Genomic DNA, 26,654 nt, shown 5'->3' on the forward strand with positions numbered 1-26,654 from the left:
TATATTCGAAGTTCAGCCTCACTCTTTGTTTCCTTTTGGAGCCGGTTCAGTTTAACCTCTTTTGTTTATTTTAAGATAAGACATTGATCCAAAGCTGTTCAATGAGTTGGAGAATGAAAACAGTACGAGCCATTCTAAATATTATTCTAAGGATTCATTTCTCAATGTGAAAGATTTCGGGGGTTTCTTTTTCTTAAAAAAAATATCAGAAAGGATCAAAAGAAAAAGGAGGTTTCGCAAAGATATTTCAGGCTCCATCTCAGTGCTCGCATTTTGATTAACTGTATGTTGATAAACCACATCAGCAGCCAATCAAAGGCTGTCTTTTTCATCTCAGATGGCTAAAAACAACCAATCTAGGACAGTAATATAGACCTACAAAGGCAAGGATTATGAAACTAAACGTTAATGAACCAGACCGTAATAAAATAAACACTTAAATGTTTATATATACATACATACATACACCGACTAAAACTACATTTTAGGTGATATTTTTACTCCTCTTGAGCTCTAAGTGACATGTTAAGGGTGATTCTGTCTCATTTTTAGTATTTTATTATTGCTTTTGTCTCACCTGGATTAATAAGAAATAGAGTTTTAGTTTTCCTTCCACTCAATTTTCTGTAAATACAGTATTAAATGTTTTCACCATAGTCTAATTTTTTAAGACACTTGAGTTTGTATTTTCATTATCTTTCAGCCATAATCATCAAAATGACACTTGAAATATATTTAAAAAAAGAAAAAACGTCTAGAACATTTTGCTTGTTCCACTTAGGTTGTGACTGTATGGTGAAATTTTCTAAGGGCTCAAAAAACTTTCTAAAGACACGGTGCAAACCCTGCACCTGATTAAAAATAAAAAAGAAACAGTGAAATGTAAAAATGTGTTGTGCAGATGCAGCGGTTAGGATGTTGTGACTGAGAGGCAGCACTTTATCTGATACCAGTAGAAGTCTGCTCCCCTACGAGATGAGCGACTTGTGGCTGCAGAAGTTCACTTCCATGGAAACTGCTTACTGTACGCTCTACGGCTTTTACAAAGCCCTACCACTTTACCAGAGAAACCAGATCCACTGTTGTAGAGGCTTTCTTGTTTTTTTATTTCTTTTAGTTTGAACTATGTTATACTAGATGTTAGATTGAGTTTCATGCTTGTGGCTGTTGCAGCTCTTTGGTTTGATAAGTCAGTTTTTAGTATAGTGCTTAGTTGCTACTGAGGGGGAGCAGCTGATTAAAAAAGGAATACAATCTAAAATGTGAAAAATAAAATAAAAAACCTTATCGGTTTATTTGGTTCACACACAGAAAGCTTTTTGGATTTTACATGATTGGAGGCTTAAAATATGAAGTTGGACTGCTAATGAAAAAGCCAGTAGCTGTTTGAACCAGATTGTTGTAGTTTTGATGCAGAGAAAACAATCTTTATGTTTCACCCAGAGCTTTAAGTTAGCCCAACATTAAATGGCTGCATGGGGAAACCGCTTAAGAAAAACGCTTTAGAATAATATCGGTTTGAAGTATTACTACGTTCCCTAATGCACTGCATTAGTAATAAATGACGAGGAAGTTGAGCTTGTGATAAATGATGAGGAAGTTGAGCTTGTTAACTGGTATTGGGCCCCTTTCTAAAGCTGAGACCCGATCCAGTTTGTCCAACACAACAAGTACTACTTGAAATTTAAGACTTGTTCAACTCAAACTTCGTATGTAACTACGGTTCTATGAATCCCGGATGACCGCCAGAGCTTCTCTGTCACTCAGAATCCTTGCTTTTGCGAGAAGATTCTGTAGGAGCAGAGCAAAGGATGACACCAGGCTATATAGCTTCTGAGGGGTCATCCCGTGTCACAGGTGTACTCGAACTGCGCATGCCCATAGGGAACATTCAGTGCTTTCAGCACCGCCCTCTGGCGGTCAGTAGGGATGAAATAGAACCAAACTCCTCCTTGTCGCCACTAAATCCACCCTATCCAAAATCAATAGTTTCTCACTACCCATTGACAACTCCTTCGTCTCCCCCTCCCCTCAGGTCTGGGTGTCATCCTCGACTCCTCCCTATCCTTTCAGTCACACATAAATAAAATTACCCAGTCTGCATACTTCCACCTTCGCAACATTAACCGTCTCCGTTCCTCCCTCCCCACTCACTCTGCCTCTGTCCTTATCCAAAGCCTCATCACCTCCCGTCTTGATTATTGTAATTCTCTTCTTTTTGGCCTCCCTCATAAATCTGTCCATAAACTTCAAGTTCTTCAGAACTCAGCAGCTCGTGTCATCACCAGAACCCCCTCTTTTCATCATATTTTCCCCTATCCTTCACCAACTCCATTGGCTCCCAGATCAATTCAGAATACAATTTAAAATCCTTCTTTATACTTTCAAAGCCATCCGTAACATCTGTTTTTATTCTTGTCTCCTAATTGATTGGACTTTTACTAGGCCATTCTGACACACAATAATAATTGTTCTCTGATTTAAAAAAAAAAAAATGTTGTAGTTCTTTCCTCTAAGTTTAGAGCAGTGGACCAGTACATAAACTCAACTTGCTTTGTTGTCCCTTTTAAATACAACCATAGTCACAGCATCATGTGCTGTGTAGAGGCTATTTTCAGCATCTGCAGGGATACTTTTCTGCCACAAATCCAGTTTAACCTAAATGCCAAAGGCGTCATTCTTTTTTTCTTCTGACTATAGCCCCTTTGTCCACATGTACAGATCCAGAATGTACTTTATTCATCCCAAAAGGGAAATTCATTCAGGCAGTCTGCAATGGAAAACAGACCAATAACAGAGAATAACAAAGCAACATGTTACTGTATCAAATAGCCTCCTAAATGCTTTGCTACTATGCAGTTAAGTGCATCAGAGCGAGCAGCTTTATGGCAGGAGGGATAGAAGAAAATCTATTTGTGCTATGAAGGGGCATCCTGAAGGCTTTAGGGTATTTTGACGTCTTTCTAGAGTGTTTTTCGTAACAAGTATAAATGTTCAACCCACACAACTTAACTTGAGCCGGGTTTGAGGAATGAAGACCTTTTAAACATGTTGCCTTTGTTCTCCCCAACGCGGTTCCTCTACCTCTCCTGGTCCACGGGAAAAAAACTGATTGGGGGATCTATGAGCAGAGCCTTTTATCCCAAGCACAGTGGGAGCATCACAGGTCCCTTGTGTTGCATGGAGAAGGGGTGGTGCAGAAGCTTGTGGCATAACAGGAGATTGTGGTTTTAAGGGCCCAAATTGTGATAATTTCATAGGAATTTTTACTTTTAAAAGGTACTGCTGCTCCATACTATAAAAAAAGAAATGAAAAATTCTGATTCGTAAACAAAAAATAATGTCTCTGTAGAGAAGTCCTGCAGAAGACTGCAGAAACACTGGATGCCCTAATATAATAAATGTGATTTTTCTGCTCTTTGTTTAAAGACCTGAGGGAGCTTACTCATCACAAGCAAAGCAAAAAATAAAAATAAAAGGCTTTCCTGTCTCCCCAGGTGATACTAGCATCTGGCTACTACGCAGCTTTCAGAGTGACGTTAGTTGCCAAGGCACTGGAAGGCGTATATGATGGCGCCATTCACATCACAACAGATTATGAGGTTGGCTCATTATCTTTTTGTTTTGTTTTTTTTGGTGAAAATGCAAGCTTACATCCTTTCATTTTCACTTTTCTTTTTTTAATGTCTTCAGATATTAACCATACCAGTGAAAGCCATCATCGCGGTGGGGACATTAAACAGCTCACCGAAGCACATCACTTTGCCTCTTTCATTTCCAGTAAGCAGCAGTGGGAATAAAGATTTCCCCCCAGCTTGATTTCTGGGGTTATGAGGTGTTGTAGGTTCTGTGTCTTCTGTCTTCTCTTCAGGGAAAAGTTGTTCACCAAAGCTTCAACATCCAGAGCTCTTTCACGCAGAAAGTCCGTCTGCAGCAGATCCGCTCGCTGACGGAGGACATCAGGTTTTATTACAAGCGACTGCGCAACAACAAAGATGAGCTGGAGCCCCGACGCAAATCAAAGGTAGACGATTCTCCACAGGATTCAACTTTTTTTGTTTGTTTATTTTTTGCACATAAACTTATTATTTTTCCATGTTTTCCAGGTGGCAAATATTTATTTTGACGCCAGCTTGCAGTGTGGTGATCAGTGTTATGTGGGCCTGCCATTTGTGCTTAAATGTAAGTTTTGGTGCATTTGTGTGATGCTCAGATAAGATCATGTTTCTGTCTCCATGGGGAAGCAGGATCATGTTGGCATCACCCATGCTGCTCAATGATGTAAAAGAAAAAAATAGTTACTTTTAGTAATTGCTGCTCTTTGTGACCTTAGATCACTGAGACCAGCTTCTGTCCTGTCAGGGCTTCTCTGAAGCTGTTGGCCTCATATTACATTTTACAGACTCTGGATTTGTTTCCACTTCCACCTGCAAATATGGACTTCATTAAAGTATAACACTTTCTGACTTCAAATATATATTTTTTCTTACTCCCCAGCTGAATCGAAGCCCCATGGGCTGGCGTTACAGGAGGACATGTGGGATGCTGATGTAGACCTTCATCAGAAACTCCTTAAACGGTGGAGGGAGATCAAAGAACGATCAGGACACAAGTAAGCATTTAATGGACACCTGATCTGGGCTTCGACTGAGCCGAATTTTATGTGTCATTTGTTTTGTGCATTTCCATCAAAACCACAGTATGCAGAATACAATTGTGATTTCTAACTATTAATAATAACTGCCGTTTAATATCTGATACTTAAAATTAAAATTATAACCTGGCATTTTACATCCGCAATTCTTCTGAAATTGACTTTATTTTAAATTTAAATCTTTTTTTTTTTTTTTTTTTTTTTTTTGAGGAAAAAATAAAAAAGTTTAAATGCTGTCTGACAGCTAACAGGAAACATGAGTGCCTGGGAGTTAAATTTGGAGATGATCCAGACAAAATGTGTCCAATTCTATGGGGTGAGATAACAGTCAATAACATATGCGTAGACCTCTGAATTAATAAATGAGAGTAGATAATATGAATACATTTAAAAAGGAAGGTGCTAGGAAGCAGACTGTTTCCTCTTCCTAGCTGCTTCCTTACTGTCAGCATTATTCAGACGGCACTCATTATAGCGGCTGGCTGCTGATGCCGTTCCTCCGCGGATAAAAAGTCTCCTCACCGATTTGAGGTATTTGGATCATTTTAGCACAAATATAACGTGAAACTTCCCCCTCTTCCTGTTTAATGGTGATTGGGTAACAGCCATCAGGTGAATCAGTGCCACCAACTGGTGAGGAGTGTAACTGTTATCAGGAGTAGTAGATTGCTACTCATAATTTTCAGATTTATAATCACAAATGAGTGGTTTGTGCATTTGTATTTTTTGTTATAACCTTGTAATTTGTATGAACCAGTAACAAGAAACAAATAAAAATCTTAAATTTACTTGCATCTACTAGCATTTACAAATATAGACGGCTATGCTTATGTTTTTATTGGCAGTTATCTTATCCTATATTAATAAACCTTAAAGAGAAGTTTATCATTCTTGCATGATAAAACTCCACCCTAAAGGTTCACAGTTCATAGTAAAAGTACTGGATTATAATCCCATCCTGGTCTGGATTATTTCCAGTTTCTGTATTTGAAATTAGAGTAACAAACAAGTTCCCAAAAAATGTTTCCTTCAGTGGGAAATGAAAAAATCCACACCTTTATTAAATGTCACCCCTATTTTTTCTCCCCTGAAGAATTGAAGCAGTCTTTGAAGTCAACACGGACCTCCAGAAGAACATTGAAGCTAAAGTAACGGCCCATCTGACCTGGCCTTCCCTCGTTAACTCCTCCCAGAGAATCACATTCCCCCTGACCAGCACCAACAGCTCCTCCGTGAGTTAAAGAGCAAAACAAAAGCTCTGTTTCATGTTTTTATTTCTGTGATATAACAGAAGAAAGTACATGTTTTCTGCTTCCCTGCAGGAAGAGGAGGTGGTTCTGCAGAACCCAGCAGACGTCCCCGTCTACGTCCAGGTCCTCCCTCTGGCCCTCCTTCCCAACCCCTCCGTGTTTTCTGGAAAATTAGCCGACAGGTGAAGGAATCCTTCTTTGTTTAACCTCCCATCACTTTTAAAACTCATCGACTCTTCTTTAAATTCTCAGGCTGCCATTAGGAAATTTGTCCAGCATCAACATCGATACGTTAGAGTTCCAGGTGTTCAGAAATCAAGTGAGTGCGGCGCTGGTTATCTCTCCTGCCCCTGGTTTGAGGCAGCATGTGATAGCTGTTTGCCGCTAACAGGCCCTCTGTTTGTTTGTCAGACATCTCTAATAAAGAGCAGCTCAGGGTTTGTTGAAGGCTCAAACAGGCCCTTTGTCTACAATCTCATGCTGCTGCCAGGGGAAATAAAGTCATTCAGCGTGAGGTTCACGCCCATCAGCAACCACAGCGTCTCCTCTCTGCTCATAGTCAGGTAACCGTATTTATTACCGGCAAGACTGCAGTGACCTCAGCAAACACAGCAATCTGCTAATCCTCTGAATACTGCGGAAATGTTTATAGGAACAACCTGACGGTGATCGACACGATCGTGCTTCATGGGCGAGGTACGACAGAGAGCCTGAAGGTTGCAGGGAAGCCGCCGGGGCAGGGAAGCTCGCTGAGGTTTAAGATGACTGAGGCTCTGCTGAAGGACTGCACAGAAAGTAAGTCTTAGATCCTCTGACAGTCGACCCCCAATGTGGCCCAGTATGTGCAATGCTACACTTGTCTCTTTGCTTGAAACATTGCTTTAAAAAAAAAAAAAAAGGCGTTTCAACGTGTTTCAATCTCGTTCCTTATTTATGAAACCAGTTCTTTGAATCATGCTGTATAAAAATCAGAAGGATATCAGTGACTGTGGAAAGCTGATTAGGATTCTTTTCATTCTTTCACGCATTTCTCTAAAGTTTGTAAAAAGGATAAATAATTCAGTCATATTCGCAATATAAAGTTTAATAAATGTTTGGACAAGGTCTTTAAAAATAAACGCCCCAGATGTGCAACTACTGTGACTTCCAGATGTATTCTAACTATTCCCATAGCATGATTCTACCATCACCATGTTTAACAGTTAGGATGCTGTTATTCCCGTGTGAATTCCTAGAATAATAAAGAGATATTTTTTATTTAAAAAGAAAAAAAAAACATTTTTTCAGAGAATTTTTCCCCCCTGAAATTTAAGCACGGTATTATTTAGCGCACATTTTAAATCAACTAAATCGCAAAAAAGTTTTAAAAAATTATTTAATGATTACTACTCTGATTCCATATTCTTCAGTGATGTAAAATTTCAATAGTTTTTTTATTTGTATATATAAATGAGTTGAGATCTATAGGTATAGAGAGATAAATAAAGATAGCTTTAGGTGTATATAGAGCTATATCTCTAAATTGATTGAGAAATAAATGAGCTAATTGGTTAATTTATTGACAAATTCTTCAATTATGAGATTGGTTAACAGAAAGCAAATGGAGTTTAATTTGAGTCTTTTTTGTTTGTTTTTTTGTTTTAATTTTTAATGCAGGATGGCAATGAGTTGAAGATAAAACTACTCTGCTTTACAAGTCCTGGAATTGGGTGGTTAACGGTTTATAATTCAAGATTTAATCTTCTCAAGATTTATAATTAATTCTTTTCGATCTGATCTCAATGTTATTAAAACCTTTTTTAAGCTGTTATCTGAATTACAGCACAGTAGTTTTGCAACATATTGATACTCTAATTATGCTAACCTTCAATCTGAAATAGATAAAGTAAAGATGAAGTAATGCTAGTGGCTTTTATGCAGGGTCCATGCATTTTGCTGATGATAAGCACCTCTGTGCACATTAGTTCAATAAAATACGGATAAAGAGCATATTGGTAGTCCCTTCATGTTATTTAACAAAGTGCTAAAGGTGCACAGCCCAGTATGCAAAGGTAATGAGTATAGTTTCCCTTCAGTGATAAAACAATAGTATCAATAGGAGCCTTTACCATCATTGCAATACTTTTTCTGGGATAAAAGCTGAAAATGCTTCAAGTTGTATTTAAATCACAGACTTAAAACCCAAAATGAAGATCTAGCATCCTTAGCAGAGATTTACAATGGAAAAAAACAACATGTTTACCTGGAATGTGGTATTCATTGTTTTTTTAAAGAGAAACAGGCTATAAAATGTTTGGAGGTTTATGATTTTAAGCTTGTGTATTTGAGTCAGAGTCCGCCCACAGGGGGATGATTGACATGACAGAAACTGTTCCTGTTTCTATTTGTTTTTGATGCAAATTTTTTTAAATTCATTTCCTGATGGAAGAGGGACAAACTGTTCCCTAAATTGCTTCAAATCTGACTCACGACCTCAGTCCTTAAGGCCCTGAGTCCTGCATGTTTTAGATACATCTCTGCTCCAAAACACCAAATTCAAAGGATTTCATTACCTGCTAACTTTCTGCAGAAGTTTTTTGCTGACCGATTTATTGGCTCCAGGTAAACACAGACATGCAGCACCAACGACCAAGACTGAAAAACTCAGATTTAAATTGAATTACGCCTGTTGTTAACATTTAGAAAGATAAATCAGCCTCTTTAGATCTGTAGATTAAATGTAAATAATTTCAGTCACATCTAGATTATTAAAACAAACTCAGGTGTTAATTTACTTTCATCCAGTTGTGCAGTCTTAATGGTCTGCTGTGCTGGATCCTGTAAATGTGTCCCACTTATTCTCCTGGTCTCCTCCAACATTAAGTCCTGCTGGTAACCTATTAGTTAATTAGGCCCAGTTGAAGCAGAGATGTGTTTTAAGTTGCTTTAAGGCTGTCAGATCTTTGCTGGTTTCCCGCCATGTTGCATTTTATAAAATAAAAACTGTACTGCTGTGTTTGTTTTGTTTTATGCACATCAAACTGAACACTGTGACCTTAAACAGCTTGAAGCGTCTCGATTGTTGTCCAGGCTTGTCTTCCTTTGCATAGCAGTGTCACCATGAAAACGCATTTGAATAGCAGCAGCTGTATGGCGAGTTTGGCAGGTTTAAACAAAGGGGAAAAACACCTGACTAGTTCTGCCTTCTCTCCAACCAATCAGAGCGCACTGGGTGGGGTCAAAGAACAAACACCGACTTTTGAGTCAGAAAGTGACAGGAGGAGGAAGGGCAACCATGTGACGGAGGAAAAGAACTAAAACGTTGGCTTTAAGCTTTAAGCTTTGGACCTTTTACCACTTGGAATTGGAATAAATCATCCATTTTTTTCTTTGTTTTAGAAATAAAAGTCAAAGAGCCAAACTTCACTCTCAGAAGGACGTTCAGAGTGGAGAACACTGGATTGCTCCCCATCACCATCAAATCGGCAGAAATCAACGGGAAAGCCTGCGAAGGATATGGATTCAAAGTTCTCAACTGTCAGGAGTTTGTACTTAAGCCAAATACTTCAAAAGACCTCATCATACTGTGAGTGATCAAACGCTTTTATCAGGTTAAATCGGCGATGCTGTGGTCATGTTTAACCCTTAAGGAATAAATCATCCCAACTTACTCACACCAATAGGTTGTAAATGTTTTAAAATGTGTTTTTAATCATGTGAGGATGAATGAATTTCATGGGTGTTTTATTAAAAGCTCTAACTCGTTAAGCTGGTCTCTGCACCTGTCTATGCACGCCTCTTTTCAGGTGTGTTAAATTTATCAGTAATTAGTGCCCACAACGAGGGACATTTAACCCCCAACACATAGTTTAAAAATGAACAAGCATCCATGTTTGAAAATGTTAATAAGATTAATGAAGAACAATGAAATCTCAGTTTGAGGGATTTTTTTCCTCTTTTCATCTCTACACCTTTAGTTTTAGCATCTGTTGCTAAAACAGATTTTTAGCTTTTGATATCCTGTGCAATAAAATCCATTCGACAAGCTCAATGTATCAACATGCAGAACTTGAGTAATGCATCCGAGTAATCGGTTGCATTTGCAGTATTGTAGTGTCATTTAATTTTTGCTCTAAGGATACATAAATGATACCTCTTAAAGGAGACATCATGCCTTAAATTCCTTTTTTTCCTATTTAAGTGATTAAGTTTTAAAAGTAAAACATCTTTGGTCTCAATTCTTTATCTGTGCTTTTTACTCTGGTTCAGAGGTTTGTCTAGAAACATCTCGTTTTGGTATCCCGCCCCCCTTCCATGTGGCACGTTCACTCCACCCCTCTCAGCCATTATTGTATTTTGAAGGCAGAAATGCTATTATCTAGCTTAGTAATAAATTGTGCGGTTTAGATTTGAATTTCTCCATTTGGAGCTTCTTATTTTTTCCATGTTTCCTTTAACGAGTGATTAAGGATGCAGATGAGTGAGATTTCTTTGCGGTTCTGCAGGTTTACACCCGACTTCACCACTTCTCGGGTGATCCGGGAGCTGAAGCTGGTAACACAAGGCGGCTCGGAGTTTGTGTTCATCCTGAACGCCTCGCTGCCCTACCACATGTTAGCTGCTTGTGCTGAAACTCTGCCCAGACCCAGCTGGGAGCTGGAGCTCTACATCTTGGTGTCAGTCGTTATGAGGTGGGAGCAAATCCAAAAAAAAAAAAAAAACCCCAACAGGTTTTACTTTTATCTTTGCAGGACTGGCTCGGCTCATGTTTGCATTTTCACACTGTTTCTTTGCAGCTCCATGTTTCTGTTGGTGATCGTCACGGCGTACCTGGAGGCTCAGAGCATCTGGGAGCCTTTCAAGAGACGCGTCTCTGTAGAGCCCAACTCTGGCATGGAGACTGGGAGACCGTTCAACCTCAGGGAAATAGTTTTAAAGTAAGAGTGACAGAAAAATCCACTACTTCAATTTACATTTCCCCCCCTAATAACATGGAGAATATTCAAACCTACCATGAATATTCAGCTTATGAATGAAGGAATCTGACAAATGCAAATAGTAGGATGTAGACTTACAAATGGTGATGCATACAAATACTACTAAAATAAATTTAGTTCTCTGCAGAAACATTAAAATTATTTTCCTGCAGAAAACTTTTTTTTTAAAGAGAATATAACTAGTAAGGGCAGGGCAATTTCTAGGAATAGTTTTGCAGGTCAGGCAGTGCGGTTTGACTCCAACAAAGAAACAGGCGTGTCCGGTTATTTGCAAGGAGCACTGATCATAGACTGATTAGTCCACACCCTGTTAGATGGGGACAATAATGTCCAACAACACCAAAGTATTGCAGTCTGTCATCGCTATAGGCATTAGTGTCACTTTCCTTCACCTTGAGGTAACAGACCTTTAGAATGCTTCACTGCAAGTGGAAAACCTGCTGGGTGAAATATTGATGGCTTAGATCAGCGCCTGTGAGTTTTAATGCCTACAGATAATGGAGGAAACCTTCTGTGGACTGTGGGTTGTGGTTTCGTGTCGGTGGCTAACCACTGGGCAGACTCGTTACCATATCTGGCGCTGGAGCTTATCATTAGCCATTGAGATGATTTGTACATTTAATCACAAAGTAAAGCTCTGGCAGGTCAAATTAGGCCTTTTATCACACCTTAGTTTGCATTCTGGTCAGTATTCCCACACAGAGGCTGGGTTCAGGTGTTACCTTGGATCAGCTCCTACTGTTCATTGGATTTAGGTCTGGACTGATGAGGTCCCCATGACACCTGGAAACTCCTAGATCTAAACCAGAGGGTCCCTCCTTTACTGCTCTAATACAACGTCTTCAAATGTCACCTTTGCCGATTGAGTGCAGCTAAAGCCTGATAGTTTGGGTTTTTAGCAGGAAAACTAAGTTGACCCAGAGGCTCTAAACTTCTCTGTTCCTGCTGATATAAAGCATCCTCCACAGTTTTCTTTTTATTTTTTATTTTTTTATTTTAGGATGACAATTCCAGTGACAGTGCTAGTTTCTTGCCATATGTAAACCATATTTTCAAAAGTATTGCTCATTTGCCTCGACTCGCATATGAGCTTCATTGGCATCCCATTCCTAATCTATAGGATTTCCATATGAATTTGTTTTACCCTTTACAGCTAGAACAGCTTCAACTCTTCTGGAAAGGCCGTCCACAAGGTTTAAGGGTGCTTATGGGCATCTTTGACCGTTCTTCCTGAAACACATTAGTGAGGTCACATCTGATGTTGGACCAGAAGTTCTGGCTCTCAGTTTCTGCTCCAGTTCTTCCATGCCAGACTCTGCTATCCATGTCTTTATGGACCTTGCTTTGTGCTCTCATTCACAGCCATGTTCAGGGTCATGTTCAAACTGGCCCTACAAAGTTGGGAGCATAAAATTGCCCAAAATGTCTTGGTTTACTGAAGCATTTAGAGTTCATTTCACTGAAACTAAGGGGTCAAGCTTAACGCCTGGAAAAACAACCCCACACCACCAAACTTTACACTTGGCACAGTGCAGTCAGACAGACTGTTCTCTTAGCAACCACCAAACCAAGACTGGTCCATCATATTTTCAGATGGAGAAGCGCGATTTGTCACTCTACTGCAATCAATATAACCAGCTGTGCTAAAGCAGGGAAACCTCTAAAGCCTGCAGGACACTGGGCCTCGAGGACCGAGGTTGGGGATGCGTGGCTTAGATGATGCTGGATCATGGCAACCCATTACACAAAGTTCTGTTCATTAGCTAATCTGAAGGCCACATGAAGCTTGGTGGTGTGTAGCGACTGACTCTCCAGAAAGTTGGTGACGTTTTTTCTCACTATAAGCTTCAGCATCAGCTTAGGTGGCCTACCATTTTCTGTCTGAGTTGCTGTTGTTTCCAAATACTTCCTTTTTCTTATGATACTGCTGATGGTGGACTGTTGAATATTTAGGAGTGAGAAAATTTCACCACTGGATTTGTTGCACAGGCAGCATCTTATCACACTTCCACACTGGAATTCTCTGAGATCCTCAGAGCGACCCATTCTTTCACAAAAGTTTGTAACGGCTGCTTCATTTTATAAACCTTTGGTCGTGGAAGTGATTGGATGAGTGAGCAAATACCTTTTGTAATATAGTGGAGCATTTTGCTTTGGTGCCAAAAAGTTTAATCCTGGTCTGATCTGAACAAAACACCTTCTATAGTATGCTTCTGTTTTCATCAATTTATTCCACTGCTGTACTTCTAATGTAAATACTTAGGCCACCTCTGATTGACCAACTTTTTTTTTTTTTTTTTTTTGTGTGAACAAAAAAAGCAAAGGAGGTCTTTGAACCAGACATAAAAATCCAGGTTTGATATTATAAAGTAGCAGGGGTATAAATATGTTCAAGATTAGCTTTGTTTTAGGAAATTCTGCCATTAAAAGTAAAACAAAAGACTAACTGGATATTTTCTGCTCGCTTCTAATTCAGTGACTATAGCGACTCATCGCAGAACCCCAGGGGGTTTTACTCATCCAGTAATGGATCAGCAAAGGTCGGAGGTCGACATGGCAACGGCCGTACCTTACCAGAACCCGACCTCCAGGACAAGAGGCCCAGAATCCCTTTTGGCACCAAAGGAAGTTCGTCCTCCAGCCAAGATGGCGCCCAAGCTCCCTGCCAGTTAATTAATCGGAAAGCTCGTAACATAAAACAGCTGGATCTCCAGAGTCCAGCTTTAGCTGGATCGCCGCTGCAGGAGGATCCAGAATATTCCAGCCTGATAGGAGCCATGGACAACGATCTTGACCGTCCAGAGTCCCTTGGTACCATCCAAAGCAAAGGTACCTTCATCTGAGGAGGTTTGATTGAGCCAAGTGGCTCTGATGGGGTTTAAAGCTGTGTTTGGGTGTTTTCAGTGTTGGACCCCAAAGGGAAGCAGCGTTCAAAAACAAAAGCCCCAAGAAAGAAGGAAGAAAAGGAGAAAAAATCAAGATTAAAGACTCAGGGAGACGAGCTGAAAGAGAACCTGGCAGACAACGACGACAGCTCCTCCACCACCACAGAGACCTCAAACCCAGACGTGGAGACAAACCTCAAAGAGGTACGAAGGAGCGGATGCAGATTGACACTAATTCCTCATGATATCTGGTGATATATTTTTGTTAAATAAATGCATCGTTTCTGACAGGAACCAGTGAAAAAGAAAGGAAGAACAACAACTGGAAAAATAAAAGAGGACACTTCAAATTTCCAAGGCAAAGCCAAAGAAAGAAAACAAGAGGCTTCAAAGAAAGAGACCCAGACAGAAAAATCCAGGTTTGCTATTCTTTATGTTTTGCTTTTAAACTAAAACAAGTGTTTTGGGCTTTTTTGATGAATTGTTATTGTTGTAGTTCTCTGGAGCTGCCATATGTAACACCGCTGGAAAACAAGCAACGCAGGAGCTTTGCACCCAAACCTCTTCACCCCCTTATCACAAAGACGAGACCTGCACAGAAACAAAGAAGTGGGTTCCAGGGGTTAAAAACCTCAGCTTATGGGTTCTATTGGGACCAGGGGGGTTTATGTGATCGATTTGTTTTTTTTGTTTGACAGTAGAGGGGAAGCCAGAAGACGGGCGGCCCTTGCTTTTGGCTAAGCTGTCATCCAGCTCCTCTGTACCAGAGCTGGGTCACAGCAGCAGCTCTGAAGGGGAGAAGGACTACGCCCATCCAGAGTGGGATATCCCTCTTCCTGATAGCATGCGTGAGTACAGACCTACAACTTCTCTCTTTACCAGTATTAATCCGATTTCTCAAATCACTCACTGCTTTTTTTTTTCTGTATTCCTGTGCTTCCTGTACAGCAGCAGATAGTCTTCAGCAGATTGCCATGCAGACATTAAATGCAGATCCTTTCCTGAAGAGTTCTGCCCCAGCTGGGACCTGCTCCCCTCCACCAACCTCTCCAGGTTCCCTCTTCAGAAGCCCCTACAGCAACGTGGTGAACAACAGGTCTGTCTGTGGCCCCGTAGGCCAGGTTACATGTCCTGGCTTCACTTTAGCAAACTGGTTAAATCATAAGCCTATATAAGCTCCTATTTATATGTATAAAAATATATTTACACCCCATAAAACTTTCGATGTTTATTTATATTACACAATTTAATTTATAGATAATTTTATCAAAAAACTACAACAAATAAACACCAAAACAATGGATTCAGTGCAACAGAATGATTATGACCATAAAGCAGAGTTAAATGTGTTAAGAGATTACTGAAAAGCAGGAAGTGAATCATCCTGCAAAGGTAGGATCGATACCCGGGGGCCAGAGCAGGCAGGCGCTTTAAAAACACGAAAAGGAACTTAAAAATCTGTCCGTTACGACCCCAGACCGCGGTGTATTTTATACACAACCAAAAGAAGCATGATTAGATAATCAGATGAAAAGAAAACTGAAATACAGAAACCTGAAGCCAGGGATGCAGCAGTCGGGTAGAAGAAGGTGCTGTGCTCAGATTAGGCACTATACATTAAACATCTCACCCACTGAGAAGAAAGGTCGGATCAGCATCAGGCTGCTGAGCCTCGATGAATTCAGGCGAATTCCAGACGAGGATGAAAATTACTCTAGATTGATCACCTTCCAGACATCAAACCACCTTAAACAAGCAGCTGCTTTGATCTGATTTTGATCAAGGCATTTACAGACACATCAGGTGCTTAAAAGTTTTTGCCACATATCTGGAAAGTTAAACTAATATTATATATTGATTGCAGACAACTTTTCAGGAATATACATGGATGGAGTCGGCAGTAACCTGTTGCCTACCCTGTTTAATGGCCTTTATCAAGTCAGCAGTTTTTCCCAATTGTCATTTAGCTCATAATATGACAATAAAATTCATATGTTAAGTCTTTTTTATATGTAACATTCTTGTTTTTCTCATGGAAATCCACTCTTTATGTTTTCATTATTTGTAGAAGTTGGTTTTTCAGAGAGCTGTACATTCCTGGAAAGTTGTGTGGAAGGAAAAAGTGTAAAAAGAAGAAAGATGTTTCATCAACAGGACTAACTTTGGCCTTAAAAGCATGTGAGGAAGTCCTCCTGAAAATACAGCTGATGAAAAAATTTAAATATTTTATTCAATCTATATACCAGTTTAATTTTATAACATGACAAAAAAAAATAATTGATGTTCTATTTTTTTATTTTTTTTTATTGCTATACATGTGCTAAAATGGCCTAGTCAAAGTCCAGACTTGAATTATTTAAAAGTTCTAAAGCTCAACATCTAATCTGACTGATTAATTTTCCAAATAGCCAAAAATATATCCTCTGTATTTGTGGAAAATTGGTGAAAGAAGACCTGAAGGTTGTTCTGAAAAGTATTCTGAACACCAGTCGCCAACTTGAACTTATGCACACCTGGACAAACAAATGGTACCCTGTGTTTAATGAAGGAAAAACCCACAATGGTCACAAAAATAACTTGAATTTGACAAAAGTAATGAAGAGTATTATATTAAATTGAACAAATGAAAGTGAGACGTTGCATTTCACTCATGCTGTAACAGAATTATTTAACCCATTACAGGGCATTCAGTGAAAGACTGTAAACATCTAAATTTCAAGCAAAGAGTAAACTGCAAAAAACTGAATCAAAGCAGTCCGTTTTTCTTAAAATAAGTGCATTTTTTCTTGAACTGAGCAGGGAAGTGAGATACTTTGCAAATGGAATAAGAAAATTTACATTTAAAATAAGGGGGTAATGCAGTCTTATATTTCAAGTGCATAATATCAAATAATCTGATTTTAAGGATAAAAATGCTCCTTCAACTGGGAGATTTCCTTATTTACCTTCTCAAATTAAGGGTAAATACTCTTACTTAAAAATATTTTTACAAATTTATAGATCATTTTTTTAGTATGTGATTGGAATCAAGGACAAGACCTTATTACCTTTGTAACGTTAAAAAAGATTCATATTTTGATGGCATAAATGAATGTCAATGTACTAACAAGAAATGCCAACTTGCCCATATATATTAAGAAAAATAACAAAAGTGCTTCTATAAGAAATTCATGAAAAACACTCTGAGAGTAAAAGAAATGGCACTCCATTTGTAAGGGGTATGCAAGTGATCAAAAATGGTAACTTGGTAAAAATGCCTGAAACAGGCCTGGAGAGAAATGATGGTAGGCCTAGAAAAGACTTGAAAATAACTGGCCACATAGGTGGCTACAATCAATAATCAGTCAATGGGCCTATATATATGGCTACAGGGAGTCCCTGTGCTGTTTGGTGACATGGTGTGTACCACACTCAACATGGACCAGAGGAAACAAAGGAAAGAGTTGTTTCAGGAGAAAGAAAATTATAGAGAAGCATATTAAAGAGAGAGGTTATAGGAGTATGATGCAGCTTGATGTTCCTGTGACTAAAGTTGCAGATATTATTCAGAAATATATGATCCATGGGACTGTAGCCAACCTACCTGGATTTGGCTGCAGAAGAAAAATGGATGATGAGTCAAAGAAACTGATAATATGAAAGGTAACAAATTAGCCTAGAAAAACGTCTAGAGAGATTAAAGCTGAACTTCAAGCTTAAAGAACAATATCAAGAAAAGAGCCCTGTCCCTGCTGGGGAACATGGAGGAGGCTCTGTTATCATCCTGGTCTGCTTTGTTTCATCTGGTGCCTGAATCTCTGCAGGGTCCAATGAAATCAACACCATCAATGGATTCTAGAGAGAAATATGCTGCTCAGTATCAGAAAGCTTGCTGTCAGTCGCAGGTCTTTGGTCTCCAACAGGATAATGACCCAAAACACAAAAGTAAAAACTGGCTAAAAGGAAAAAAAAATCAGACTATTATGAATCTTTGTAAGGAGTTGAAACCATCATTTCTCCCCAGGCCTGTTTGATGAGTTTGTTGAAGAATGGTGGAAAAGCAATGTCTGACTTTCCTTTGTTTATTTTCATATGATTTTGATTTATTATTAGTTTTGTCATATTTTTTAATTATTTCTGTGACCATTATGGGTTTTTTTTCCCCCATAAAAAAACAACAGTTTGTCCGTGTGTATAGGTCATTAATGCAATAACCATTAGTGGTTATCAGCCTTCGGTTGCTATATCTCCTTTGTTTACATTAAGTCTTTTGTTGTATCTAGACAAAATAAATATCAAGGGACTTTACCAAGGTACTTTTTAAAACGACTAAACATCACTATACTAGAAGAGTACTGCTCAGGAAACGTGTCAGAAATCCCCCTCAGTTTGATCAAGTTAAGTGTTTCCTACATATAAATATAAAGCCACACATAAGTCTCACTAACCACTTCCTGTATTAGCAGACTTTCATTTCTGTGTTGCAGCACCCTGAAGATTCTTAAAATTAAATTCACTTCTGAGGAATCCATTTCACCCTCTCTGTCCACTGTGGTTTCCAGTTATTCCCCCCTTAATCTGGGGAGCTTTCACTGGTTTTCTGTTCTCCTTAATGACTGAGATTATGGGAGATAGAGCTGAGCTTATTGACTGTTGGCTCTTTTTTTGTCTTTGTTGGCCCTTTTTCTTCCCATCTGCAAAATCAACAGAACTCTCAGATTCAAAAAGCTCCATAACAGATAGAAACCTCAAAATATTAAAACAAATTAATTGCTGGCACTTTTTTCACATCCCTTTAGTCTTGGTTTTATTATTTATTAATTTTTTTACCTCTGGCATAAACAAATCAAATTCAAACCCCTACTATGTGTTTCTTACATTAGAAGTATTCCAGACGTCAGATTTTTTTTTTTTTTTTTAATGAAGTAAATGAATCCGGGCTTTAATGCATGCAGCAGCAGGCTATCACCCTTGCTAACAGGGTTCCTTTCCACACAGGTCATTTTGCTACTTTAAGCCCCTGTCACACCTTGCCGATTTAGACCAGCGTGTGCCTGGTCTATAAAAGATCTGGCACGCTGGTGTACGTTGGAAAAGTTATGGGTGCGTTTTTTATAAGTTATGAGCCCGCTGAAACACGTCGACATATGGCAAGTACGTCGAGGAATTTTGAGCATGCTCAACATTTCCCGACATATGGCAGCGAATGCCATACGTGGGCCATAAGTTACAGGTAAGTTATCTGATCGTTGACATATGTTAAGTGTAAGTTACTCATAAGTCGTGGCGTCCAGCTTATCCAAAACCTATGAGTAACTTGTGCATAAGTTATGTGTAACTTATCAAGAACTTATCTCTAAAGCATATCAACGTATTGGACATGTTCCAGACGTCCGCTGAACGTGTTTCTAACTTACAGCTATTGTATAATCGCGTATTGGCAGCTTTTTGGTAGGAAAGAGGGTTGACAAGAGGAAACCATCAGTTCTCCTCCAGACTTCATCCCTATCGTAGGATGGGCATTAATGTGAGTGTGATGGATACTCCCTGCGTTCAAACCCACACGCACAACCAACAAACTTGCTAGCAGACATGACACTTAACCTGCTGTGACTGCAAACCTTCTTTGTTTTGTTTTTTTGTTTTGTTTTTTTTGGGTGGGCGGTTACCAGCAGCTAGGTTAATACCACGATCACAGACATCTTTTTGTGCAGGTCGAGCGCCTTCAGGCACATTGCTGCTCCCCTCAGGACACTGACTTGTGCAGCATGGACATTACGCTGTCGTGCATTATGCATAAGTTAGGCTGTTGTTGAACATCTGCTCTAGACTTGTTCGGAATACTCTATGTATGCGCCCTGAAGTAAAAAAAAATACATAGAAAGTTCAGCGTATACCAGCGTTTTAGAAGATTCTGGGTCGTCAGGTACACGCTGGAGATATCGTCATAGTGTGACAGGGGCTTTAGACCATAGTTGCATCATGTTTGGGTTTAGTTTCTCAGCAATGGCCTTCAGCTTCTTGCTGCTCCTGTGCTGCTGTGGTTCACAACAAAACCTGTATGAAAACCTCACTTTATCTCGCCTTAACTTGAGGTACTAAACCATTTTAAATCTGGTTAGGGTGGTGCAGGGATTCGAAATGCGGTATTGCAACCTGAAGTTTGTGTATGCGACCTATGCAACAGGCATGTTATGCAAACCTATGCAAAGAGACATTTTTTATTTCAGTCCGACTAATAAAACTCTAGAGCCACAAAATACACTATATTGCCAAAAGTATTTGCTCACCTGCCTTGACTCACATATGAGCTTAAGTGACATCCCGTTCCTAATCCATAGGGTTCAATATGACGTCGGTCCACCCTTTGCAGCTAGAACAGCTTCAACTCTTCTGGGAAGGCTGTCCACAAGGTTTAGGAGTGTGTTTATGGGAATTTTTGACCATTCTTCCAGAAGCGCATTTGTGAGGTCGCACACTGATGTTGGACGAGAAGGCCTGGCTCTCAGTCTCCGCTCTAATTCATCCCAAAGGTGTTCTATCGGGTTGAGGTCAGGACTCTGTGCAGGCCAGTCAAGTTCATCCACACCAGACTCTGTCATCCATGTCTTTATGGACCTTGCTTTGTGCACTGGTGCACAGTCATGTTGGAAGAGGAAGGGGCCAGCTCCAAACTGTTCCCACAAAGTTGGGAGCATGGAATTGTCCAAAATGTCTTGGTATGCTGAAGCATTCAGAGTTCCTTTCACTGGAACTAAGGGGCCAAGCCCAGCTCCTGAAAAACAACCTCACACCATAATCCCCCCTCCACCAAACTTTACACTTGGCACAATGCAGTCAGACAAGTACCGTTCTCCTGGCAACCGCCAAACCCAGACCCGTCCATCAGATTGCCAGATGGAGAAGCGCGATTCGTCACTCCAGAGAACGCGTCTCCACTGCTCTAGAGTCCAGTGGCGGCGTGCTTTACACCACCGCATCCGACGCTTTGCATTGCACTTGGTGATGTATGGCTTGGATGCAGCTGCTCGACCATGGAAACCCATTCCATGAAGCTCTCTGCGCACTGTTCTTGAGCTAATCTGAAGGCCACATGAAGTTTGGAGGTCTGTAGTGATTGACTCTGCAGAAAGTTGGCGACCTCTTCGCACTATGCGCGTCAGCATCCGCTGACCCCGCTCCGTCAGTTTACGTGGCCTACCTCTTCGTGGCTGAGTTGCTGTCGTTCCCAAACACTTCCATTTTCTTATAATACAGCTGACAGTTGACTGTGGAATATTTAGGAGCGAGGAAATTTCACGACTGGATTTGTTGCACAGGTGGCATCCTATCACAGTTCCACGCTGGAATTCACTGAGCTCCTGAGAGCGACCCATTCTTTCACAAATGTTTGTAAAAACAGTCTGCATGCCTAGGTGCTTGAATTTATACACCTGTGGCCATGGAAGTGATTGGAACACCTGATTCCAATAATTTGGATGGGTGAGCAAATACTTTTGGCAATATAGTGTATATTTTTTCCTAAACACAAAAAAAAAAAAAAAAAGGTTAAAGTTTGTCATTTTTAAACAACCATCGTGCCATTTCAAATTTTTGGTTACTGAAATATCAGTTGCTGTTTATTTTTGGAAATTTGTTTGCCCCCCCCTTAAATATGACATGACAGAAAATATCTATCTAATATAATTAGACTAATTTTATTTTGTGAATAAAAAAAAAATTTGAAAAAGTTTAAAAAACATAGAGCAGCAAACATTGCATGACCTTTTTTTTCTTCTTTTTTTTTTTTTTTTTTAAAGAAAATGGAGAGATAACTTATACTTAACAAATATCTAAAGCTGGTTGCTGATATTTTCACATCATGTTAAATCAAAATTTTCCCACTTAAAAAACTTCAAACAAATACATGTATTCTGTTTTTTACAATTTAATGCAATCAGACGGTGGAGAAAATGCTGAAAGATGCGTGTTTTATTATGTCGGTTCAAAAAAATTAGCTGGTTCTTCATCATTTTTGGCCAAAGTGATGAAGAACCATGGTTGAGTGTCTAAAGAGCCACTTGTGGCTCCGCAGCTGTCGGCTACAGGCTCTAAAGAGTGTCTGGATGCTGCGTTTGAGAGCGTAGGAATTTCTAATGTCAAGCATTCAAAGCAGTCCCTTTAATGGTGCATTTCTTTGGTCGGTTAGATGCTAAAGTTCACTGGGAGACTTATTAAAACCAAAATTCTATTTGAAAAATAAAATGAGTGTTGCAGCTATTTTACTGAAATGACAGCAGTCAGACGATGTTCTGTGCTTCTGTAGACAAACGGCCTTATAAATGATCTGTATTGATTTGAAACGGTCTGAAAACTCATTTTTAAATGTGATGAACTGTTCTTTTATCGTTCCCAGTGAGTTAAACCTGAAAAAGGCTCCAGGAAATAAGCTTTCTACAGGCACTCCAGTCCCAGGAAAAAACGGGAACCCCACCTTTGCTGCTGTAGCTGCAGGTTATGACAAAAGCCCAGGTCAGTTGGTAACAATGTGCTTCCTCGAAGCTAGCAGTGATGGCGTCGCTTTAGCAGTAAGGTTGGATGTTCTGTTCAGGTGGCTCAAGTAAAGGAGACCCCCCTGGGAAGACTCTGGCAAACATGACGTCAGTGGAGAGCGACAGCTCAGACAGGTCATTAAAAATAAGGTTTGAAAACAAACTGAGTCTGGAACGTTTATAGACCGATCCTAACTTTCTCCTATTTTCTCTTGAAGCTCTGGATTATGGAGTCCAGTCGACACCGCCGGCAGCCCGAACTACCAGTCTGACAATTCTTTTTCCGCTTTCGGCCCCAACAGCTCCTTCAACCTGACTAGAGGTGCCTGATCACCCACAGAAGAATGCAGAGCAACGTGTTTAGCAGCTAAGTGCTGAACTGTGTGTGTTTGCGTTAGTTTTCAGTGTAATGAATCTTTCAAAGCCATCCGAGCCTCAGCCCAGCTGGCCAGAGTTCACCCCGGTCTCCTCCACCCCCTGGGACATCCCCAGCAGCGACCCTCTGCACTCCTGGCCCAGCAGTTCCAGCCCACCGACCGCTCCGACCGCAGTAAGCTCCAACATTCTCCTACCAATGTTTCTCTGGAAGCTCTATCCGTGACGCCCTTTTTCTTTTTTTTCTGTGCGCAGTCATTCCTGGGAAACGCTTGCAATCCGTGGTCTGCCACCACGCCCTTCAGCAGCTCCATCTGGTCAACAAGCGCAGATTCAACGCTACACCCTTTCTCTCCGTCAACCAGTTCAGCCGCTCTGACTAATCTGGTCAGCAGCCCCACCCCGTCGTCGCCGACGGCTTCCACCGAGATGAGCAGGACCTTCAACCCCTGGAGCGCGTGGCGTCCCACCCTGAGCAGGCGCAGCTCAGAGCCCTGGCCCAGCTCCCCTGATAACGCCAACTAAGACGCACCTTACAGGAGTTCTGTTTGCCAGACGAGTCTTTAAACGATCAGAGATCAGCCCCTCTCAGAAGCAGCATTATGACGCATTTGATTAGCCCAGAAACCTTTATTTCTCTGCAGCTTTTTATTCCCACAAGGCAGTGATGCTTATTTTTATTTGGGTTTGTTTTTAACAGGAGATCCTGAAATAAAAGCGGATGACATAGAAAGTCTAATAATGCTGCATTCCTCCTTTAAAGTTCTCGGTTCTTATTGGTTTCTTATTAAAAGTCCATTTGAGGAGCCAAATTACTTCCATTCTTACTGGCATCATTGCACTTTGCTTTTATTTGGCAGAAGGGATCTTTAGAAATCTAAAATTGGATTATTATTTTTAATAGTCATCATCCCATAAAAGTTTTGGGTATATTCATGTTGTCCATTTTTAAAGTGGAATTATTTGGTCCAGAGATAAAGGAAAACAGATTCCTCAGCTCGGGGTTTGAACTGTTCTCATGTCGCCTTGTTTGTCAGCAAGTTTAATTAAAGGTTTTCAGCAGAAAGTCTGGTTTTGGTATTTATTCATTTAAAAGAAATGTTCTTTATTGTTGGGCGTGCAGTTTGCAAACCGAAATATTTCAGCATCTCACTCCATAAAATACACCTGCAGCAGACTGGAGACTCCCTAAAGATGCCTGTAATTATCAGGGTTTCCGCGGGTCATTAGAAATCATTAAGTCATTACGGTTTTTTTAAATTAAGGCCTTAATTGTCATTAAAATTAATTAAATGTTATCACAGAATTTAAAATACCTTAAATATATATATATTTTAAATACGTTTACAAAAACATTTTTTTCAGATATATTGAGATATATTTGTGTGGAACTGCTTCTGGTTGATTGTAAAGCTGTATGTTTTGGAAAACAAGCTTGAGGCGGAGAAAAAGCTGGAGAATGGGGGGGGGAAAATGCTAATTTCAACAAAAGTGGCTGGAAAACGAAGAATTCGGGACATGGCTGCAGCCTGTCGACAGTAAAGACGACGAAGGATCATGTCTCATACATGTATATATGTGAGAGTCACAGGTACTTGTTGATGGCTTTAAAATAATTTATAAGGGCATTAAAAAGAGGTAAAATTAGTTACTCATTGCTGCATAAACCCTGATTATGCCACCTCAGATTAATTCATACATTTGAAGAGAAATTGTTCATCTATAAGTAAATATATTTTTTCAACTGACGGTTATTAATTTAATCTTTAAATGGAATTTTCATTTCATTATTGCACATTTTACGATTTAATGCAATATTTAATGTTTAATTCATGTATTTAATAAATAAATGCTACATTTATTTGATGAGTGAATTAACATTAATGTATTTCATATTTTAAAGTCCTGCATGTACCTCGGGGATCACAGCGCAGTAATTTGTATAAACCATCTTTTCAGATAAAAGTATGAAGAATCCCAAACATCAGCCTCATACTCGGTCTCTTTAGGCTGATGTGGAATTTTATGATCACCCGGGTTCTTTTGATTATTTTTTTTTTTTTTTATGATGAAGCATTAAGCAATTTAAATTTTACTTCAAAGATTCAAATAGAGATTTATTAAATTAAAAATGTTCTGTGTATTTTAAATATATTTTTTAGGAATCTAGGATAATTTTATAAAGAATAGAGTTGTCCACAAAAATAATAAAGTCTTGGTGCTTGTTTTGCAGTTCACATACAGCAGCTGTGGAGGGAATTAAGCAGAAAACATGTTTTGAAAACGGAAATTTAAAATTATACAATCCAGAAAGGTTTTAGTGTAACTTTGCTGTTTGCTCCAATCACGATAGTAACACCAACACTGGTTAGAAGTCTAATAACAGGTCTGCACCACCGTAACCAAATTCAACCTGTCCCAATCCTTTTCCTGTTTTCTCTTTATTTCCTCCTGATTTATTTGTCTTTATTCTCTATACTGTTATAAACATAATTAAAACTATTCTATAATCATATGTAGGTAGACATATGGCTACTAGAGCCAGTGCAACCTCACATTGGGCTGCTGTAAAGCTGTTGGTCTTGGAGGAACCAGAACAGCCAGGAGGCTCCCAGTGGGATTTTCCAGCTAGAGCCATTAGGGGGCGATGACGGACCCCCCCAGAATTAAAAAGAGGATCAATTAAGATAAGCAGTTAACTTTGTGTTGCTTTCAAAAATTTAAATGTATTTCAAAGACACAGTTTTGCAAAAAGAACTTTAAGTAGTGCTTACAAATGTGCTCACAAACTGCATATTTCCCATATTTTCCCACAGTGGTGCCACCAGGGGGTGGCCACCCAACTGGCCAGTGTAAATTATAGTAGCATCAGTTCAGCATTTCATCCCATTATGCACAGCCAGTTACATAACATAAAAAATCACACAATAAACCAAGATATGAGCAGGTGTTTGCTTAAGTCTTTATGATTTCTACAGGCAGGTTTACCACAATAGTAGATTCAAACCCTGAAATTATGCTTTTAGTTTCAGTGTGCCACCCACTGATCTCTCTCTGTCTCTCTCTCTCTCTCTCTCTCTCTCTATATATATATATATATATATATATATATTCATATATAATGAATATATATATATATATATTCATATATATATATATATATTCATATATAATGAATATATATATATATATATTCATATATAATGAATTACTACATTGGCATTTCAGTGAATTACTTTCTATTTGCCCTACTTTCCATTTACTTACGTTAGACACAATGTCAATGGCTAATTTAGTCAAAGTCTTATATTACACTACATACTAAACTATAGGATACATTGGCGTAGGCTAGATGTGGATTTTCTTGATCAGTACATCCACTGACTGAAATGACCTGTGGATCATCTTTCGACAGCCGGCAAACTGCTTTTTTTTTTTGCAGCCAAATGCTGCACAGGGAGGCCTTTTTACTGCGTGTCTCCGTGGGAGTGGGGAGTACCAGCATGGAGGACTTTTTTCTGGCAATCAGCAATCCAGTGAATAGATAGAGATCAGTGGTGCCACCACAAGATTTTGTTGGCCCCATTGACCCCCCCCCCCACTAAACATTTATGGAGGGGCCACTGATTGGCTGATTACTCAAGATGGTAGATGTATGGAAGCCTGTTTTGCCACATGAAGAAGAAATGCCAAATAGAAATGCCAGATTGACATGAAATGCCAAATAGAAAGTCATAATTTCTACTTTCAAAGTCATAATTATGACTTTAAAAGATGAAATTATGACTTTGTAACTCATAATTATGACTTTAAAAGCAGTGGTGTCAAAAGTACACACGTTTGTTACTTAAAGAAATAGTACACCAGATGAAAGTGCGCATTCAGCGTCTGCTCTTGATAATGCAAGCGTAGAAGAAGAAATGTGCTGTTTACCTGTGCAAAGAAAGAAACAACGAAGGAAAAATGTCTGAGGACTTCAGTGTTGAGGAAGAGCATGAGTTCTT

The 26,654-nt window shown here is 39.5% G+C and overlaps 1 protein-coding gene across 3 annotated transcripts in view; it reads left to right on the forward strand.

The window, feature by feature from the left end:
• tmem131 (transmembrane protein 131) overlaps positions 1–23,716 on the forward strand; it is a 52,535-nt gene extending 28,819 nt beyond the window's left edge. The window contains exons 18-41 of one of the 3 annotated variants that reach the window (XM_038303875.1): positions 3,498–3,602; positions 3,694–3,780; positions 3,872–4,024; positions 4,107–4,182; positions 4,498–4,612; positions 5,748–5,886; positions 5,977–6,086; positions 6,157–6,223; positions 6,316–6,467; positions 6,557–6,699; positions 9,283–9,469; positions 10,389–10,574; positions 10,680–10,820; positions 13,357–13,709; positions 13,785–13,969; positions 14,057–14,184; positions 14,262–14,374; positions 14,464–14,613; positions 14,714–14,861; positions 22,140–22,255; positions 22,335–22,410; positions 22,494–22,597; positions 22,674–22,825; positions 22,906–23,716. In XM_038303875.1, coding sequence (XP_038159803.1) covers positions 3,498–3,602; positions 3,694–3,780; positions 3,872–4,024; positions 4,107–4,182; positions 4,498–4,612; positions 5,748–5,886; positions 5,977–6,086; positions 6,157–6,223; positions 6,316–6,467; positions 6,557–6,699; positions 9,283–9,469; positions 10,389–10,574; positions 10,680–10,820; positions 13,357–13,709; positions 13,785–13,969; positions 14,057–14,184; positions 14,262–14,374; positions 14,464–14,613; positions 14,714–14,861; positions 22,140–22,255; positions 22,335–22,410; positions 22,494–22,597; positions 22,674–22,825; positions 22,906–23,175 — 3,456 coding nt within the window. In that variant the 3' untranslated portion in view covers positions 23,176–23,716. The remainder of the gene's footprint in view (positions 1–3,497; positions 3,603–3,693; positions 3,781–3,871; positions 4,025–4,106; positions 4,183–4,497; positions 4,613–5,747; positions 5,887–5,976; positions 6,087–6,156; positions 6,224–6,315; positions 6,468–6,556; positions 6,700–9,282; positions 9,470–10,388; positions 10,575–10,679; positions 10,821–13,356; positions 13,710–13,784; positions 13,970–14,056; positions 14,185–14,261; positions 14,375–14,463; positions 14,614–14,713; positions 14,862–22,139; positions 22,256–22,334; positions 22,411–22,493; positions 22,598–22,673; positions 22,826–22,905) is intronic. The other 2 variants (XM_038303881.1, XM_038303888.1) reach the window with 2 other exon arrangements.
• Positions 23,717–26,654: the final 2,938 nt, after the last annotated feature.

Source organism: Cyprinodon tularosa, unplaced genomic scaffold (genome assembly GCF_016077235.1).
Source record: "Cyprinodon tularosa strain WSP-4 unplaced genomic scaffold, ASM1607723v1 ctg114, whole genome shotgun sequence".
NCBI classification, from domain to species: Eukaryota; Metazoa; Chordata; class Actinopteri; order Cyprinodontiformes; family Cyprinodontidae; genus Cyprinodon; species Cyprinodon tularosa.